The following is a 17,275-nucleotide window of genomic DNA, read 5'->3' as shown; positions in this document are numbered from 1 at the left end:
GGAGCCGATGAGAAGGCAACACCCCAGGCATGGTGTCAGAAGGACAGGGTTTTCCAGTTCAGGGCAGGATGGGCAAACTCTCTGCCCCTTTGGCCTCACCCCAACATCTGCATCAAGCCTTGGGAATAAGTGGAGAAAAGGGAGAGACTGACCCATGGGTTGCTCCCAGGTGGCGAGGCATGCAGGGGCATGGGATGCTGCCCTCACCTTCTCTCCCCACCTCCCTACCAGCTTTCCTGAGGTCTGCCCCGACTCTGACTACATTAAACTTGGAGGGACAACAAGGCCCATCAGCAAGAGCCCTGGGCTTATCTCTGGTCTCAAATACTTCATCATCTTGAAGGATAGTATCAAAGGGAGTGGAGGGGGGCAGGACCGTGGAAGGAAAGGAGAGGGAGAGGAGGGGCACGCAGACAGGAGAAGGAGGAGCTCCCTTCTTCCTATTCTGCCCTCGCTGTGGGTTCAGTCCACCCCACCCCACCCCACCCCACCCTGGTTATGGGGAGGTGAATGGCACAGAGCATCCCTGGGGAGTTAGCTGCAGGCAGTTCCAGAGCCTTTGACAGGGCTCAGGTGGCAACCGCAGGCACATACCACTTTTCCTCGTTCCTAGCGCTTTAGGATAGGAGTGGGAAGATGCAGCCATGGGGAATGAACAGGATGAGCTCTGCCCCCACTCCGTCTCTGCTTTGGACCATTTCTCCAAAATAAGTGACAAGGCCCAGCTTTCTCTCGGATCAGAGCCCGGCTGCTCTCCTTATCCAGGTGTTACTCTTTCTCTCCCAGTCTGTTTCCTGTCTCCTCCCTGGACACCTACCATATCTGGGTGCACACAGAGCTACGGGGTCACTCACTGCCACCAGGACACAGACCCTCATACAACTCTGTGTTTGTATGTATGCACCCTCTTATGCCTGAGTCAATCCCATACTTGAACCCTGACCAGATTCCTGGACGCTGCGCCGAATGCCAGCCCTCCTGTATGAAGCACCTGTCAGCCACTCTGCCTCCAGTGCTTTCTTTCCTGAGACTCCCTGGCCTTTCTTCCCTCCTCCTAATCATGCCCCAAAGGCCAGAGCCTGAGGGTGTCCTCTGTCTGGCCAGCTCCAGCTGGAGGAATTCCTAGCAGGAAGTGCAGTGTTAGAGCTTGTGGCTCAGAGGTGGGCTGGAGGCTGAGAGGAGGGGTGTGCAGCGGGGAGGGAGGAAGGGGACTGGTAATCTTGGGCCTGGAAGTTGGGCAGGAGCCGATTGAGAGAAAGAAGGTTCAGCAACCTTCCTCCCAGCCAGTTCTATGTCTTGGTTGACTGTGCTTCCCAAACCCCCCCCCCCCCTTGGGCTTTGCCTGGAGAAGGGCAGGGCAGGGAAGGCGTCCCTCCTGGAACTGGGCACAGGCATTGCCCAGTCAGGGCTTCCATGGGAGCTGGAGACGGGCAGGAAGAGCGGGAGAGGATGTGCCAGCCCAGTAGTTCTGTCTGGCACAGCCACCTCCCTCTTCTCCTTTCTTTTTTTTAAAAGATTTTATTTATTTATTCATGAGAGACACAGAGAGAGAGAGAGGCGAAGACACAGGCAGAGGGAGAAGCAGGCTCCATGCGCACGGAGCTGGATGTGGGACTCGATCCTGAGTCTCCAGGATCAGGCCCTGGGCTGAAGGCGGCAGTAAACCGCTGAGCCACCGGGGCTGCCCACCTCCCTCTTTTCTTCATTCCCCAGAGGGAGGGGCAGGAAGGAAAGGCTGGAAAGGCAGCAAAAGGGAAGAAAGGAAGAAGGGGAAAGAGGAAAAGAAGTCTGGCAGCCACAGTGACAAGCCCGAAGACCTGAATTGAGCTCCCTCGGGCTGTGGCCTTGGCTCCAGGCCCTGGTGGTAGTGGGGGCCGGCAGCCTGCGGCCCTGGGGCCCTCGGGCTCCTCACCCCAGTCACTCAGCAGGGGTTTGGCCTGGCTGTTTTCTCCCCCACCTCACTCCCAGGGGCCTGCAGAGCCCTGGGCAGAGAAGGAAGGCGAGAAAGAGGACGGAGAAGGCCAGGCTGTGCTAAAGGAGCGCAGCTCTGGAGAGGAAGGCCGAGCTCTAAGCCTCATCTCTGCCACTTACTGTGCGACCCCAGGCAAGTCACATAAGCCTTTGAACCTGTTTCCTCTTCAGTAAAGCAAGGATCATTTTTACCTCAGAGTTCTCATGAGAAGGGCATTCTGAAGGAGCTGGGACTGTTGTCATTAGAGTCCCTTGAGGGCGGGGGGGAGGCCGGGGAAGAGCAGCCCGGAGAAGCCCCTTGCCACCCACCACACGGTCCACGCTGCCCTGCCCCCCCACCCCTCTCCCCCTACCCCCACTCCCCACTAGAGCCTGGGCACCCGCCCCACCTTCTTCCACTCCCAACTACCCTGACCAAAACGACAAAGTGACAAAGACCAGCATAGGTGAGCACGGGAATGGGAATGAGAAGCCCAGAAGGTGGTGAGGAGGGTCTCGCAGCCAGCCCCGTGTGTGGTGCCTGCGGGCCTGTGGGGAGGGTCTGCTGAGAGGGGAACGTGGTGGTGGGAAGGAGGCCGGGCACCCGGAGGAACATGCTGGACCAAGCTGTCGACAGCGCTGGGATGTCGACAGGCCGAAAGGGATGGGGACTTGGGACGCAGCTGGGGACAGCCGGAGCCAGATGCTGTGAGGCGGCTCCCCCGGTGCCCAGCCCCCACCCCCAGGTCCTGCCGCTTCTCACAGCATCTCAGTCCCCGCGGGCATCCTGGAGTCTCTGCAGGGTGGCAGGCTCGCGGGGTCCTCCTCCTCCTCCGGCTCCGCCTCCTCCTCCGGCTCCGGAAGCTTCTGCAGTTCCGAGTACAGCACGCAGGCATCGTCGCGCGACACATACTCCCATCCATTCTCCCGCACGTGGAAGAGGTCTACGGAACCCCCGGAGTAGGCATCGCGGTGGGTGGCGTGGGCCACGGCGCGGCGGGCCAGGGCGTAGGCCTCCCCGGGGCTCAGGTCGTAGCGGTAGCCGCGGTCCAGCACGCCGTAGGCGTACGCAGACCCAGAGCCCACCGAGAAGACGTTCCCCGGCAGGCGGGTGCCGTCGCTGTACACGTAGAAGAGCGCAGGCCCGGAGCGGTCCCAGCCGCACAGCGCCGTGGCCACGCACAGATCCAGCCCCCGGTAGCAAGACATCATGGCGGCCAGGAGCCTGGCGGCGCCCGCCACGCTGGGCAACCGGCCCTCCCTCAGCGCCCGCAGCCGCAGCTCCCGCCGCAGCACGCGGTACCAGGCGGCGCAGTCGGCCGAGGTGCCGGAGGTGGTGCCCAGGAGGTGCTGGTGCACGGGGATGATCTTTCGTGAGGCCGGACAGGCCACGTAGTTGCCACAGGAGGAACGCGTGTCAGCGGCAGCGATGACTCCGTGCCGGAAGCGGAAGGCCAACGTGGTAGTGCCATGGGCCAGCCGGGGGCCGTGGAGCCGCAGGAAGGTCTGAGGGTCACAGCCCAGGGGCACGGACCAGCCACCGGCTGGAGGCAGGTGAGGTGATAGTCCCTGGGTGTCGGGGGCCTGCCACTTGCATACGTCCTGCAGAGCCATCCCTGGGGCTGAGTGACGGCTGGAAGGAAGAGGGCAGAGATCTGGGGGCTGAAGTCAGGTGAGAGAGAAGAGACGCTAAGGGGAAGTTGGGCTGCAGCCAGAACCTGCGAGGAAGGCACATGATCTATGGCTTCACTCCTCGCTACCCCCAAGTCAGGCTTCGGGACTGGCTCTGAGGAGCAGACTCCTCCTCCACAGAGGACTGCTGACAGGAGAAAGACGAGGCCAGTGAATCTCCACTGCTGGGAAGACGCTGCTCGTGACCCACCTGAGCGTCACCCAAGGAGTCTCCTGTCTGTCATCCTCCGAGCAGGTGGAGTGGAGTGAGGGCCAGGGTAACCTCAAAGGAAAGGAGACTTGAGTGGAAGGAGCACAGCTGGGTCCCCCTTGTTTCTCCTATGGGGGGTATTGGGCATACAAAGACAAATAAGGCTCTGTGTCTGCCCTGAAAGAGTTCCCTGGAGGTGAAGAAAAGTTGGTGCTATAATGCAATCAGAATAGAGTGCTATGAGGAGCGCCTGGCTGGCTTAGTGAGTAAAGCATGCAACTCTTGGTCTCGGGGTTGTGAGTCCAAGCCCCATGTTGGGCATAGAGATTACTTTAAAAAAAAAAAACAAAAAAACAGAGAGGTATGTGGGTAGCTCGGTCAATCAAGTGTCCAACTCTTGATTTTGGCTCAGGTCATGATCTCAAGGTTGTGAGATAGAGCCCTACACAGGCTCTACACTCAGTGTAGAGTCTGCTTGAGATTCTCTCTCTCCTTCTCCCTCTGCCCCTCCCCTGGCCCATGTGCTCTCTAAATAAATAAATAAATAAATAAATAAATAAATAAATAAATAAATAAAATATTTTAAAAAGTGCTGTGGACCCTTCAAGGAAGGAGCCTTTGAGGTTGGTTTTTCTCTTTAGGAGTTTGGGGCCAGGACACTATAATGCTCAGCTCACACTTTCACTTTCTAATCTGGTGGGGGAAAAGAAATGGACTTAGAGACCAGGACAAAAGAGCAAGAGAGGGACGCCTGGGTGGCTCAGCAGTTGACTGTCTGCCTTTGGCTCAGGGCGTGATCCTGGAGTCCTGGGATCAAGTCCCACATCGGGCTCCTGCATGGAGCCTGCTTCTCTCTCTGCCTATGTCTCTCTCTCTCTCTCTCTCTCTCTCTGTCTCTCATGAATAAATAAAGAAATAAAATCTTAAAAAGAAAAAAAAAGAGCAAGAGAATCTTTTATGAGGAGGAGGGGAGATCAAATACCTTCCAGAAAGGCAGAGTATAGAGGAACCAGAGTGAAGGGAAACTAGAAAGTGAAGCTCTCTTTCTGCTTTCGAGGTGCATATGAACTTCCATCTGCATGAAGACAGCATTCCTGACAGTTCTCTGGAAGTATAGCTCCTCTCATCTCTGTTTGTGTGAAAGTTCTGAGGATGTGGCCAAAAGTATCCAATGGCCTGGCCCTCCCCCTTCTGCCCAGTAGTTCACAATAGCAAGAAAGCTGTTTGTAGTTCCAAGGCAAGAGAAACAACTGACCTTGTCCCCATAATACTGAGTCTAAGTCTTGCATCAACCAGGGGCGGGCCAAGGGGTGGGGTTAGTAGACCCTGACAGCTGGCCCTTCAGAAGGATAAAGTAGACTGGGTCCTAATGACAAGCTGCAACTACTTTCTGGCACCATCTGGAGTATATTTTACTAAATGCTGTAGCTCAGAGGGGTGCAGTGGGAATTGGTTTAGTCCAACAGACTCATACACAAGGGAGAGAGCCTAGACCCTCCAGATACTGTGATGGCACAATAGAGTCAGTACTAAGGGCAGATGCAAATATGTCATGGGAAGACTGGAGAAACCAGGAGGTCACACTAAAGTCCAATCAGTCTTTCTCCCTTCTTTTGCACAGGACCACATGGGAATCTTACTGGAGAGATAAGTATGTCTCCTGTTTTTAAAGACTAAGCCTTAGATGCTATGTTAATGGATGGATTGTCATCTCCCTAGGTCAAACCATTCTCAAGTCAGATCTGGACAGTTGAATGGCCTTCTAGTTGGCCACCCCCTAGACTCCCCTCTAATCTTATCTGACATGTTTTCCTATGGTATCATTCAAATCCCGTGTCCTCTACTAAAAACCCTTGAAGGGCTACAAGATTAAACCCAAACCACCTTCTTCCCAGGCTGACATTTAAGGCCCATATACTCCAATCCTGATCCACCCACCACAACCTCTTTTCACACTATTCCTAACACATCTCACACACCTCCCCTTCATGTATTTCTTTCATCTATATTTTTTTAAAGATTTTATTTTGAAGTAATCTCTACATACAATGTGGGATTCGAACTTACAGCTCCAAGATCAAAAGTCACACATTCTACCGACTGAGCCAGCCAGGTGCCTCTCTCCTTCATCTATTTGAATCCTGTCCTACAAAGCTTGGCTTATGTGCCATCTATTCTGAAAACGCTTCCCGAGGATGGTCTGAGAGAAGAGGCGGCTGTTGGTTTGAGGGACGATGGGACCCAAGTGGTATTTAGGGATATGAATCCACACCTCCTTAGCAAGGCTTTCCTGGTTTCCCCACCTCACCCCAAGCTATACTGATCTCTCTCACCTCTGAACCACAACACTGATCATTCCCCTACCACACCCACTTTATTGAGATAAAATGGAAATATGACATTGTGAAAGTTTAAGGTATACACTGTGATGATTTGATACATGCATATATTGCAAAATGTTTACCACAATAAGGTTAGTTAACACAACCTTCACTTTACATAATTAACCGCTTTTGTGGTGGTAGTGGTAACATCTAAAATCTGTTCTCGGAACCCTGGGTGGCGCAGCGGTTTAGCGCCTGCCTTTGGCCCAGGGCGCGATCCTGGAGACCCGGGATCGAATCCCACGTCGGGCTCCCGGTGCATGGAGCCTGCTTCTCCCTCTGCCTGTGTCTCTGCCTCCCAATCTCTCTCTCTCTCTCTCTCTCTCTCTCTGTGTGACTATCATAAATAAATAAAAATTAAAAAAATAAATAAATAAAATCTGCTTTCTTAGCAACTTTCAAATATACAATAGAGCATCATTAGCTATTGGATCACAATGCTACACATTAGATTCCCAGAACTTATTCTTCCTGTAACTGGAAGTGTGTATGTACCCTTTGACCAGCATTTCCCCAGCTCCCCTACTCCACAACCCCCAGTAACTACCAATCTCCTCCCTGTTTCTATGGAGTTTAGCTTTGTTAGTTTTGACATGTAAGTAGGTAAGATCATATAGTATTTTTCTTTGTCCGATGTATATCTATATATACAGATACAATACGTATAGATAGACGATATACATATATCTATCTATCTAGAGAACTAATACAAGGTAAGTTGGAAACAGATTAAGGAAGGCCTTGAATGCTATGCTGAGGAGCTGAATTTTACAGAACATTTTAAAGCAGGCATGTGATAAGATTGAGAGGGTGTTTTAGGGTGCTGTGCAAAATAAATTAGAGAGTACAGTTTGAGCCCAGAAAATCAGGAAAATATTTCAGTAATTCAGGAGTAGGAAATAAGAAGTCAAAGGTGGTATCAGTTGCAATGAAAAAGAATTTCAGAAGCATTATAGAGGAAGAATCAACAGGACTTGGCAACTTACTGAATGTGATAGAAAAGAAGAGGAGTTGTCAAAGATGGCCAAAACTTCAAATCTCTGCAACTGGAAGAACATTGTTGTCATCCTCTCATGGATTCACTTGGCAAGCATTTACTAAGTATACAGTGGGCACAAAGATGAATAGTAGAGAAATACCGGTCTTTAGAAACTCATAATCAAGTAGGAGACAAATGTACACTTACAGCCAGGCAAAATGTGAAAGCGTCTTAAGAAAGGTACAAATGGGATGCCTGGGTGGCTCAGTGGTTGAGCGTCTGCCTTCGGCTCAGGGTGTGATCCTGGGGTCCCGGGATCAAGCCCCGCATCTGGCTCCCTGCATGGAGCCTGCTTCTCCCTCTGCCTGTGTCTCTGCCTCTCTCTCTCTCTCTCTCTCTGTCTCTCATGAATAAATAAATGAAATCTTAAAGAAAAAAGAAAGGTATAAATGCTATTAGTAGCAGTGTGAACGAACCACAGAGAAAATTCAGAAGGAGGACTAGTTGCATTGCAGGGGGGACCATAAAATAATACCTGCTCTATAAACAAAGGCACTCTGCATTTTCCACACCATCCAAGTGTGAGACGCAGATAAAGATCTTCTGCGTCATTACATTCTGATGGTTGGGCTTGGAAAAGGTTGCCAAATTTCAGCATTAAAAATACAACATATGCAGAGTCTGCTGGGGAAGAGGAGGGGCTGAGTTGGGCATCAGAGGAAAGTGGAATTTAGATATTGATGGATTTTGCTGCTGAAATCCAACAAGGAAGGCCAGACATTAACTTCATAGAACCTTAAAGCAGGACGTAACATTTCATACGTTTGTCCACTTCCTTGTTTGTTATGGGTCCTAAAAGGGTTGAAAAATGAAAATGGGAGAGACAAGGATATATACCACATTCCTGTATTAATAAAGAGCTTGTCTTAGCAAGCTTAAGTTAGAGAACCTCTTGGTACATCTTTATGAAGCATCAACCCTCCTCTAGGCTCTGAGATGGTAAATGAGTATTGACTCTGTTAGAGCTGAGTTGAGAACCTAGTTTGTGGATTAACTGATTCCCATACGTTTCCTTCTTTATTCGTCTGCCTTTTAGGCAATACATTACTTATTAGAATTTTCACCACAGTGTGGGAGTAAAGAGAATATTAAATCTTAAAAATTGGTTATGTTCCAGAATTTGAGTAGTGTGGCGATCAAACAAGACGCAGCATACATAGCACTTTTATCTTGTTGCAATTTTTACCACAAAATACTGTAGTTTTAACTAACTTCACAGGACAGTGGCCTCAAAGTACATCATTATTTTACCGAGTATTACATGGTGCCCTTAAACAAAATGCCAACTTCAGTTGCGTTAATAGGATGCTAAAGCCGCACAGATGTAAAGTATTGCTTGGACACCAGGCAGGGCGGGCACGACTTGGAGTTAAAGGTTCTGAAAGAATTTTCAACTAGTCACGCCCTTCTCAAAGATGGCCGGTCTCACTTCCCTCACGCAACACGGACGTTTCCGATCGCTTCCTATGACTTGGAGGTGAATTTAATCCAGTATTGCTTGCTTGACCAAAGTTAAGATGACAACAACATCCTTTTAATATTTAGAGGAAGTTAAGCCATTTATTTTCCGTCCCCCCCTCCATCGGTGAAAATAGTCCCTGGCGTCTGGCTCCTGTTTTTGGAGGCGTGGTTGCCAGGAGTTAAAATGGCTCCTCCCCGAGATACTTTTAATAGGAAGTGAAGCTGTGACGGCGAGGCGTTGCCCGGCGGCTCTCTGATAGGCCTTCTCGCAGGGAATTCCTTGTGCCCTTACTAGACATGGCGCTGGCCAGCGTGTTGGAGAGGCCGCTACCGGTGAACGGGCACGGTTATTTCGGACTCGGGGGTCGTGTGGATCTGCTGGACCTGGGTCCAGGGAGTCCCAGCGATGGGCTGAGCCTCGTCGCGCCCAACTGGGGTGTCGCGGAGGAGCCGGGAATCGAAATGCTTCATGGAACCACCACCCTGGCCTTCAAGGTGCGGACCCAACCGCCGCGCCGGGCAGAGACCCGTGCGCCCGAGCCCTTTCCGGGCTTCCAGCTGGACCGGAGCCCGCGGGGCCCGCGACCAGGAAACCTAGGGGGGGCCTCCCGACCCCGGTGGTTTCGCTGTCTCATTGCCCCAGAGGCCTCGGTTCTCGCTCTCTAGCCGTAGGACCGTGGGGCTGAGGTTAAGTGGGAGAAGAAACCGGGGGCTGCTTGGGGTGATTCCTGGGCAACCCCAGGTGGCTCCGGTCCAGGAAAGGGGAAGCCTCAGCAGCAATAAACATTGGCAGGGGAAAGGATGTTTAACCATTAACTTACGGTTTTGGAAACTAGGTCCCTACTAGGCGAAGGTAACCCAAAAGCTATGTCATTTGAGGGGGAAGGTTGGTGGGGAGGAAGCACTGTAGAAGGAGCCAGACGACCGGGATTCCTGATCCAGCTTTGCAGTAGCTAGCTCTGTGATCTTGGGCTAATCATTCGATCTCATTGAACCCCTTTTCCTGATCTATAAAGTGAAATTGAAGTTAATACTGGTTATACCCATGTCGAGGGATCGATGTGAAACTTAGTTGATATTAATATGTGGAAAGCATTTTGTGAAGGGTAGAATGACAGAGAGAGATGTTCTGGGTTTCCACTGATGCAAAAAAGAAATGTGAAGGAGATCATTTCCGTGGTCTGATGTGGCCTGCTTTTGTGTTTTCCTCTGATCTTAACAGTTTCAACATGGAGTCATTGTAGCAGCGGACTCTCGGGCCACAGCGGGTGCCTATATAGCCTCCCAGACAGTAAAGAAGGTGATAGAGATCAATCCCTACCTGCTGGGCACCATGGCTGGGGGCGCAGCAGATTGCAGCTTCTGGGAGCGGCTATTGGCTCGGCAATGTCGAATCTATGAGCTCCGAAACAAGGAACGCATCTCCGTAGCAGCTGCCTCCAAGCTGCTTGCCAACATGGTGTATCAATATAAAGGCATGGGGCTGTCCATGGGCACCATGATCTGTGGCTGGGATAAGAGAGGCCCTGGTGAGTTAAGCCACAACCACATGGTTCTTGGGCTGGCACTACAGAGAGGAGGGGTTGGATGAACAGGTGAATGAATGAATGAAAGGGCTTTGTGTCAGTGCTGGCGATGTGTTGATTAGGTTCTCCGTCCTTTCTTCTCTTTATTCAAGGAGGTCACTACAGTGTAGGAGAGGGCATGGAGCTTAGACTAGCTGTGTCATTGACTACCCACATGACCTTACATGGGCTGCTCATTTTCCTAGCCAGTTTCATCATCTCTTACATTGGTTAAATGAGGTAATACAGGTAAAGCATGTAGTGTCTGGCACATAATGTTTCTCCTTTCTCCCATAAAATAAGGCTGACAAAGAGTGTATTTGAGAATTAAATTGGATAATAGATGTAAAAACTCCAGTCAGTGCTTTCTAACAAAAATATAATGCGAGTCACCTGTGTAATTTAAAATTATCTAATGGAGGGGCCCCTGGCTGGCTCCATCAGTGGAGCCTCTGACTCCTGATCTCAGGGTGGTGAGTTCAAGCTCTGTGTTGGGTGTAAAGCTTACTTATTATTTTTTTAAGACTTTATTTATTTATTCATGAGAGACACAGAGAGAGGCAGAGACAAAGGCAGAGGGAGAAGCAGGCTCCCCGCAGGGAGTCCAACGTGAGACTCCATCCCTGAACTCCAAGATCATGCCCTGAGCCGAAAGCAGAGCTTAACCGCTCGCTGAGCCATCCAGGTGTCCCGGGTGTAGAGCTGACTTAAAAAAAAAAAATAATAATAATAATAATAATAAGTAAATGACAATTTTTTAGAATTGTGTAATGGATATATTTAAAAAAGTAAAAAGAGGGGGTATTTTAATGATTTGTTAATCCATAATATCATTTTGGCATGTGCATTAGCCCCATTTCAAGGGCTCAGTGTCACATGTTGCTAGTGGCCACTGTAATTCTAATATACAGGAAGTTAGCTATTTCTCTTCCCCTTTTCCTTTTGGAGAGTCTTTGGCCTAAAAGGGGCCTTTAGGGCTCATCCTTTCCTTACTTGATGGAATTACCCTAGGACCTTAGGTCCTATTCTGTCATCTCTAAAAATAAATTCCTTAAGCCTTTTTCTAGTATATAAAAACTTTGCCAGAAAGTTTAACCTTGCATCTGATGTCAGTTCCTTTTCAACCAGTTTGTTGTTGTTGTTGTTGTTGTTTTAAGTTATATTCATGTAACTAGTCGCTACACCCAATTTGGGGCTCAAACTCAAGACTCCAAGATCAAGAGTCGCACATTCCACAGACTAAACCAGCCTGGCACCTCAGTTTTTCAACCAGCTTTGGATGTCTCATTAGTCTAGCTGGAATACATCTAGTTACTTTCTGTATAATTTTCCCCCTTGGTGCTTGAAAATAGTTATTCTTTCCTTTTGTTTTTGCTTCATTCATTCAACTGCTTACTGAGTGCCTGGTAAACAACTGGCAAGTGCCTCTGTCAAACAATTACAGTATAGCCAGCTCTTCTCTACTTGCTTTGGAAACTATCGGTACACTACTCAGTGAAGGGTGAATGAGTTTAAAAAGCGGATGGGAGGGACACCTGGGTGGCTCAGTGGTTGAACGTCTGCTCAGGGCATGATCATGGGATCCCTGATGGCGGGGATCCCTGATGTGGAGCTCCCTGCAGGGAGCCTGCTTCTCCCTCTGCCTATGTCTCTGCCTCTCTGTGTCTCTCATGAATAAATAAAATCTTTAAAAAAAAAAAAAGAAAAAGAAGAATAGTGATCCATAGAGCCAGAGAGCTAAACTGGAACCTCAGATGGTGAGCCTGGTAGGCACGCTAGTGGCCATGGGACTGGGGCGCTTCGGGGGGTGGGGGGGTGGGGGGGTGCTAGTTTGAGGTAGGCATTGAAATCCGAGAACCTGAAAGCTGGTAAGCATTTGGTTCTCCACCGGCTTGCTTTTGAATCACTGGAGAACTTAAAACACAAACCTCATACTTGTTCCCCACCCCAGACCAACTGAAAAAGAATACCTGAGGTAAGTCCTGGGTATCTTTCTTAAAAAGCTTCCTTAGATGATTCTGATGCACAGTGAGAGATGGGAACCCCTGAAATAGGAAGATTAATGATGCCATTGGCAGGCAGGAATTGTGAACATGGGAGGCAGTGTGGGCTGGTGGAGCAGGAGAGAGATGAGTTTGGTTGGTAGTAGAGAGCCACTGAAAGTATTTGAATCTGAACTTGGTGACAAAGGCATCCTGTTGGAAAGGTCCAGCAGGCAGTTGTAATTGATAAAAATGTAGTAAAATCTTTGTCTAAATTTTCATGTATTCTGAAAATTAGCTAATTTCTTCATAAAGGGCCAAGTCGTAAATACTGTAGGTTTGCAGGCCATATGGTCTTTGTCTTAACTACCTAACTCTCCTGCTTTAGCACAAAAGCAGTCATAAACAATATGTACACAAATGGGTATGGCTGTGTTCCAGCAAAACTTTATTTACAAAAACAGGCACTTGGCCTGGCCAACCCCTGATCTATACCAGCACTATCCAATAGAAATAAAATGTGAGCCATATGTGTAATTTTAAATTTTATAATAGGCACATTTAAAAAATTAAAGAAGTTAATTTTAATAATATATTTTACTTTGGAGCACCTGGGTGATGCAGTTAGGCATCTGATTCTTGGTTTGGGCTCAGGTTGTGATTTCGGGGTTGCACTCAGCCTGGGGTCTGCGTGGGATTCTCTGTCCCTCTACATCTCTCTGCCCTTCCACCCTGGGCGTGTGAGCACACACATACACACACACACACACGTGCTCTTTCTCTCCCTCTCTCAAATAAATTAATAAATCTTAGTATATGTGCTGCCGAAACAAACACTAATAAATCTTAAAATAATAATTATATTTTATTTTATAGAACCAAAATGTCATTTCAGCATGTGGTACCAACTTCATTTCAAATGCTCAGTGGTCATACATGTCTAGTGGCTCCCATATTGGGCAGTGCAGGTCTTTGTGATATGATTTGGAACTCTAGGCTCTCTCCTACTGTGTGATGTATGTCTTATCCCCCAGATAGTCTAAACTTTGAGGGCTAGGATTGTTTTGGGGTATAAAAAAATTTATTTGGGAGAGAGCACACGAGCAGAGGTTGAGGGGCAGAGGGAAAGGGAAAAGCAGACTCTCTGCTGAACAGAGAGCCTGATGTGGGGCTCGATCCCAGGACCCTGGGATCATGACTTGAGCTGAAGGCTCCCACTAAACTACCCAAGCACCCCAGAGTTAGGATTGTTTTAAACATTATCTCCCACAGTGCCTGAAGTTCAGTGCTTGATACCTAAGTCATTTAGATTATACTTGGTTTTTTTGTTATATAGCAAGGACAAAAATAATGAGAAGTGAGATGAGGTGTTACATTGTAGAATCTAGGAATCTTAATATTTAAGCTTTATTTATTTATTTATTTATTTATTTATTTATTTATTTATAAAAGATTTTATCTATTTATTCATGAGAGACACAGAGAGAGGGTTAGAGACATAGGCAAAGGAGCCTGATGTGGGACTCATTCCCAGGACCCCAGGACCCGAGCCAAAAGCAGAATGCTCAACCACTGAACCACCCAGGTGCTCCACCCCCCCCTTCAGCTATTTTTAAGTAATTTTGTAGAAGTGCTGTTTTCTTGTATATCTGTTGGTCTCCCCTGGGTTTCAAGAGGGAAGGAGAACTTTTCTCAGAGAATGAATTAGATGTCAAAAGGGATGGTCATTTTTTTCCTGCTAACTTCACCTCTCTTTCCAGGCCTCTACTATGTGGACAGTGAAGGAAACCGGATCTCGGGGGCCACCTTCTCTGTAGGTTCTGGCTCTGTGTATGCTTATGGGGTCATGGATCGGGGTTACTCCTACGACTTAGAGGTGGAACAGGCCTATGATCTGGCCCGTCGAGCCATCTACCAAGCCACCTATAGAGATGCCTACTCAGGAGGTGCAGTCAACCTCTACCATGTCCGGGAGGATGGCTGGATCCGAGTCTCCAGTGACAATGTAGCTGATCTACATGACAAATATAGTGGCTCTACCCCCTAAAGGAGGGTGGATGTGGCTCCTACCATTTCTTGGGGTGACTGTTGCTGATAATGTGGATTCAGTTCCCCATCTTTTAATGGAGGGGTCCTCAGTTGTATCGATAATTTTTTTATGCTCTGGTGCCGTTGACCTCTATGTGTTAACTAGTTGTTAATGACCTACTGCAGAAGTGATTATTTGTTTTACTTTCTTGGATGTTAACATTACACTACTCGACCTTAGCCTGTGTTGTGTCTTTTGTCCACACTGTCCCTCCTCCAAGCACTTTACAGCCAAATAAGCCAGGACAGTGGGAGGGCACTGACTGTAATTACAGGAAACAGTGGTGTGAAGACATTGTCTAGTGAATACATTAGCATCCCCACTCATGAAGCTAATAACAAAGGAGAAGGAGAGGGAGGAGGGAGACACTTCCCGATTCTGTTTGCAAAGAGATGAAAAGTTGATGAGGTGGAAAGATGCACAGGGCTATATGAGGAAGAGCTGCAGAAGAAAAGGCTCTCACCTTGCAGTGGGGGAGGGGAGGCCGGTGCTACACACAGCAGAAAGGTGAAGAGGGGGAGTCTTGAATCTTAAACCAATTGGGAGGGGAAGGTGAGTGTGAAAGCGGTGATGACCGCAAGCTTGGTGATCCTTGTCCTTTTGGCTCTCTGATGTGCGTACATGTAGGGGACGAGTGGTGTTTGGTGGGCTTATAGCCTCCTGGACAGAAGGCAGCTCGGAATTGTCTCTGGAATGTGTGGGTGGGGAAGAGGCCCTGCTGAGAGAGCACTGGTTGATGTATCACACCCAGCACTGAGGAGGTCCCTAAGCTATGGTGGCAGCAGATGGCAGGGCCTTCTGTTCAAGAGGAGACACAAGTGTAGGGGACTAAAGGAGGTTGGTGGGAAAGACCTGGGAGAGGAGGGTATAAACTGTACTGCTTTGGTTTTAGTGAGCAGGAAGGGGAAAAGTGGCTGGTGAGGGTGACAGCCCAGCATCCTATTTTGAGCTGAGGGGTTTGAGAAATCAAGGAGGTCAGGCTGCCTACTCCCTGCCCCCCCAACTCTGTATCTCCGCCCCCCAACTCTGTATCTCGGATGCCTTCCCTTCCCCCTCAGCCTCGTGCAGTCGTGCAGTCGAGTATTGATTGATGAGGGCTGTCAGCCAGGAACTGATCGAGCCTTGTTAATTGCATTTGTCAAATGCAGGGAAATTGGGAATTAGTGAGATTGGAGAAGGGAGTTTGGAAAACAAATGGCTCTGGTGCCTAAGGAGATTCATTTTGCTGAAAAAGTGCCCCAGGAGCCCCTGGAGTCAGGGAGCCGCCAGCAGGGGGACCTGGGCCTACTCTTCGTTAGAGGGCAGGAGCCATCAGCCAGTGGTTGTTGGTTAGCTGTGTGAGACGCACAAGTCCAGTTGTCTGTCCTCGGAATCAGGATACTAGTTTGTAAATCTTTGTTAAAAATTAGAGCCTTAGGGGCACCTGGCTGACCCCACTGAGTGAAGCATGTGATTCTTGATCTTGGGGTCATGAGTTTGAGCCCCACATTGGGTATCAAGCTTACTTTAAAAAATTTAGGGAAGGGATCCCTGGGTGGCGCAGCGGTTTGGCGCCTGCCTTTGGCCCAGGGCGCGGTCCTGGAGACCTGAGATCGAATCCCACATCGGGCTCCCGGTGCATGGAGCCTGCTTCTCCCTCTGCCTGTGTCTCTGCCTCTCTCGCTCTCTCTGTGACTATCATACATAAATAAATAAAAATTTAAAAAAAAATTAAAATAAAATAAAAAATAAAAAATAAAAAATTTAGGGAAGCCTGGGTGGCTCAGCGGTTGGGCGATTGCCTTCGGCTCAGGTCATGATCCCCGAGACTTGGGATCAAGGCTCACATCAGGCTGTCTGCATGGAGCCTGCTTCTCCCCCTGCCTGTGTCTCTGCCTCTCTGTGTGTCTCTCATGCATAAATAAATCTTTAAAAAAAAAAAATTAGAACCTTAAAAAAAATTCTTTTTTTATTTTATTTTTATTTTTTTTAATTTTTTATTTATTCATGAGAGACAGAGAGAGAGACAGAGAGAGGCAGAGACACAGGCAGAGGGAGAAACAGGTTCCATGCAGAGAGCCTGATGTAGGACTCAATCCCGGGACTCCAGGGCCATGCCCTGGGCTGAAAAGGCAGGCGCTAAACCTCTGAGCCACCCAGGGATCCCCGTTAAAAAAAAATTCTTAGGAGAAATTCTAACACCTGAAAGAAATAGAATCAGGTTGAAATAGAGTTGAGGGGGTCCAGAGCCTCAACCACTGAGCCTCCTCCTCCATGAAGCCACATTCCATACCACCACCTCCTCACCTCCACACCATTAGGTATACATACTCCCTGGTACATTTTGGACCCAAAGGAACACAATTTGAAAATTACTGCCCTGGGAAATAACCCCGAGGGTGGAAAGAGAGTTGAAGGTTGGAATTCTTTTACATAAATGAGCATAGGACTCCCCAGCTCATGAAAGAAAACTAAGTCTGGAGAGAAGAGATGGTCTTGAAACAATGCTACCCTTGCTGATTTCTGTGTCACCCCTAGCTTTGGCGGCAGTCTTGCTGTTTGATGGAAGCACCTATTCTGCACTGGCTGAGTCCTTACGTTCAGGCAAGAAAATATACAACCGTCAGTCCCATGTTCTGTTCTGCATATGCCTGTTTCTCTTCCATCCTGGATCTCAGAAAAAGAATTCATGAGAGATCGATTTGTGGTAGGTCTTCTGGAAAGAAAGTAGAGCAGAGGTGGAGGAAAACTGCAAGCGTCTAGGCCCACTCACACCCACCCTGTGCAGTTGTGGCTTCTTGCTGCTGATGGCTGGTGGGGCGCCAGCTTCACATTGATGTGTGTCTCTGCTGTGAGGGAATGATGGATGCTGCACAGCATTGGAGAGATCCTGTCAAGTGAAGTGGACCAGTTCAGGGACTCCCATCAGATTTGTTTCCCAGTG

At 48.9% G+C, this 17,275-nt stretch overlaps 2 protein-coding genes across 2 annotated transcripts; one reads left to right on the top strand and one right to left on the bottom strand.

Annotated features, from left to right (window-relative positions):
* Positions 1-2,709: 2,709 nt before the first annotated feature.
* PSMB11 (proteasome subunit beta 11) lies at positions 2,710-3,619 on the bottom strand. Its single transcript, XM_026007478.2, has one exon. It carries the CDS (start codon positions 3,562-3,564, stop codon positions 2,710-2,712), a length of 855 nt encoding a protein of 284 aa, XP_025863263.1. The 5' UTR covers positions 3,565-3,619.
* A 5,047-nt stretch (positions 3,620-8,666) lies between these two features.
* PSMB5 (proteasome 20S subunit beta 5) lies at positions 8,667-14,531 on the top strand. Its single transcript, XM_026007519.2, has 3 exons — positions 8,667-9,211; positions 9,939-10,245; positions 14,024-14,531. The coding sequence occupies exons 1-3, from the start codon at positions 9,014-9,016 to the stop codon at positions 14,308-14,310; spliced, it is 792 nt and encodes a 263-aa protein (XP_025863304.1). The 5' UTR covers positions 8,667-9,013; the 3' UTR covers positions 14,311-14,531.
* Positions 14,532-17,275: the final 2,744 nt, after the last annotated feature.

This window comes from Vulpes vulpes, chromosome 6, assembly GCF_048418805.1.
Source record: "Vulpes vulpes isolate BD-2025 chromosome 6, VulVul3, whole genome shotgun sequence".
Taxonomy (NCBI): domain Eukaryota; kingdom Metazoa; phylum Chordata; class Mammalia; order Carnivora; family Canidae; genus Vulpes; species Vulpes vulpes.
The sequence above is the reverse complement of the archived record's forward strand: the minus strand, read 5'-3'. Positions and strand labels throughout refer to the sequence as shown.

Coding starts and splice junctions, on each gene's coding strand:
- PSMB11 (XM_026007478.2), bottom strand. CDS start 3,564: ATGGCTCTGCAGGACGTATGCAAGTGGCAGGCCCCCGACACCCAGGGA.
- PSMB5 (XM_026007519.2), top strand. CDS start 9,014: ATGGCGCTGGCCAGCGTGTTGGAGAGGCCGCTACCGGTGAACGGGCAC. Junction 9,212..9,938: donor CCACCACCCTGGCCTTCAAG/GTGCGGACCCAA, acceptor TGATCTTAACAG/TTTCAACATGGAGTCATTGT. Junction 10,246..14,023: donor CTGGGATAAGAGAGGCCCTG/GTGAGTTAAGCC, acceptor CTCTCTTTCCAG/GCCTCTACTATGTGGACAGT.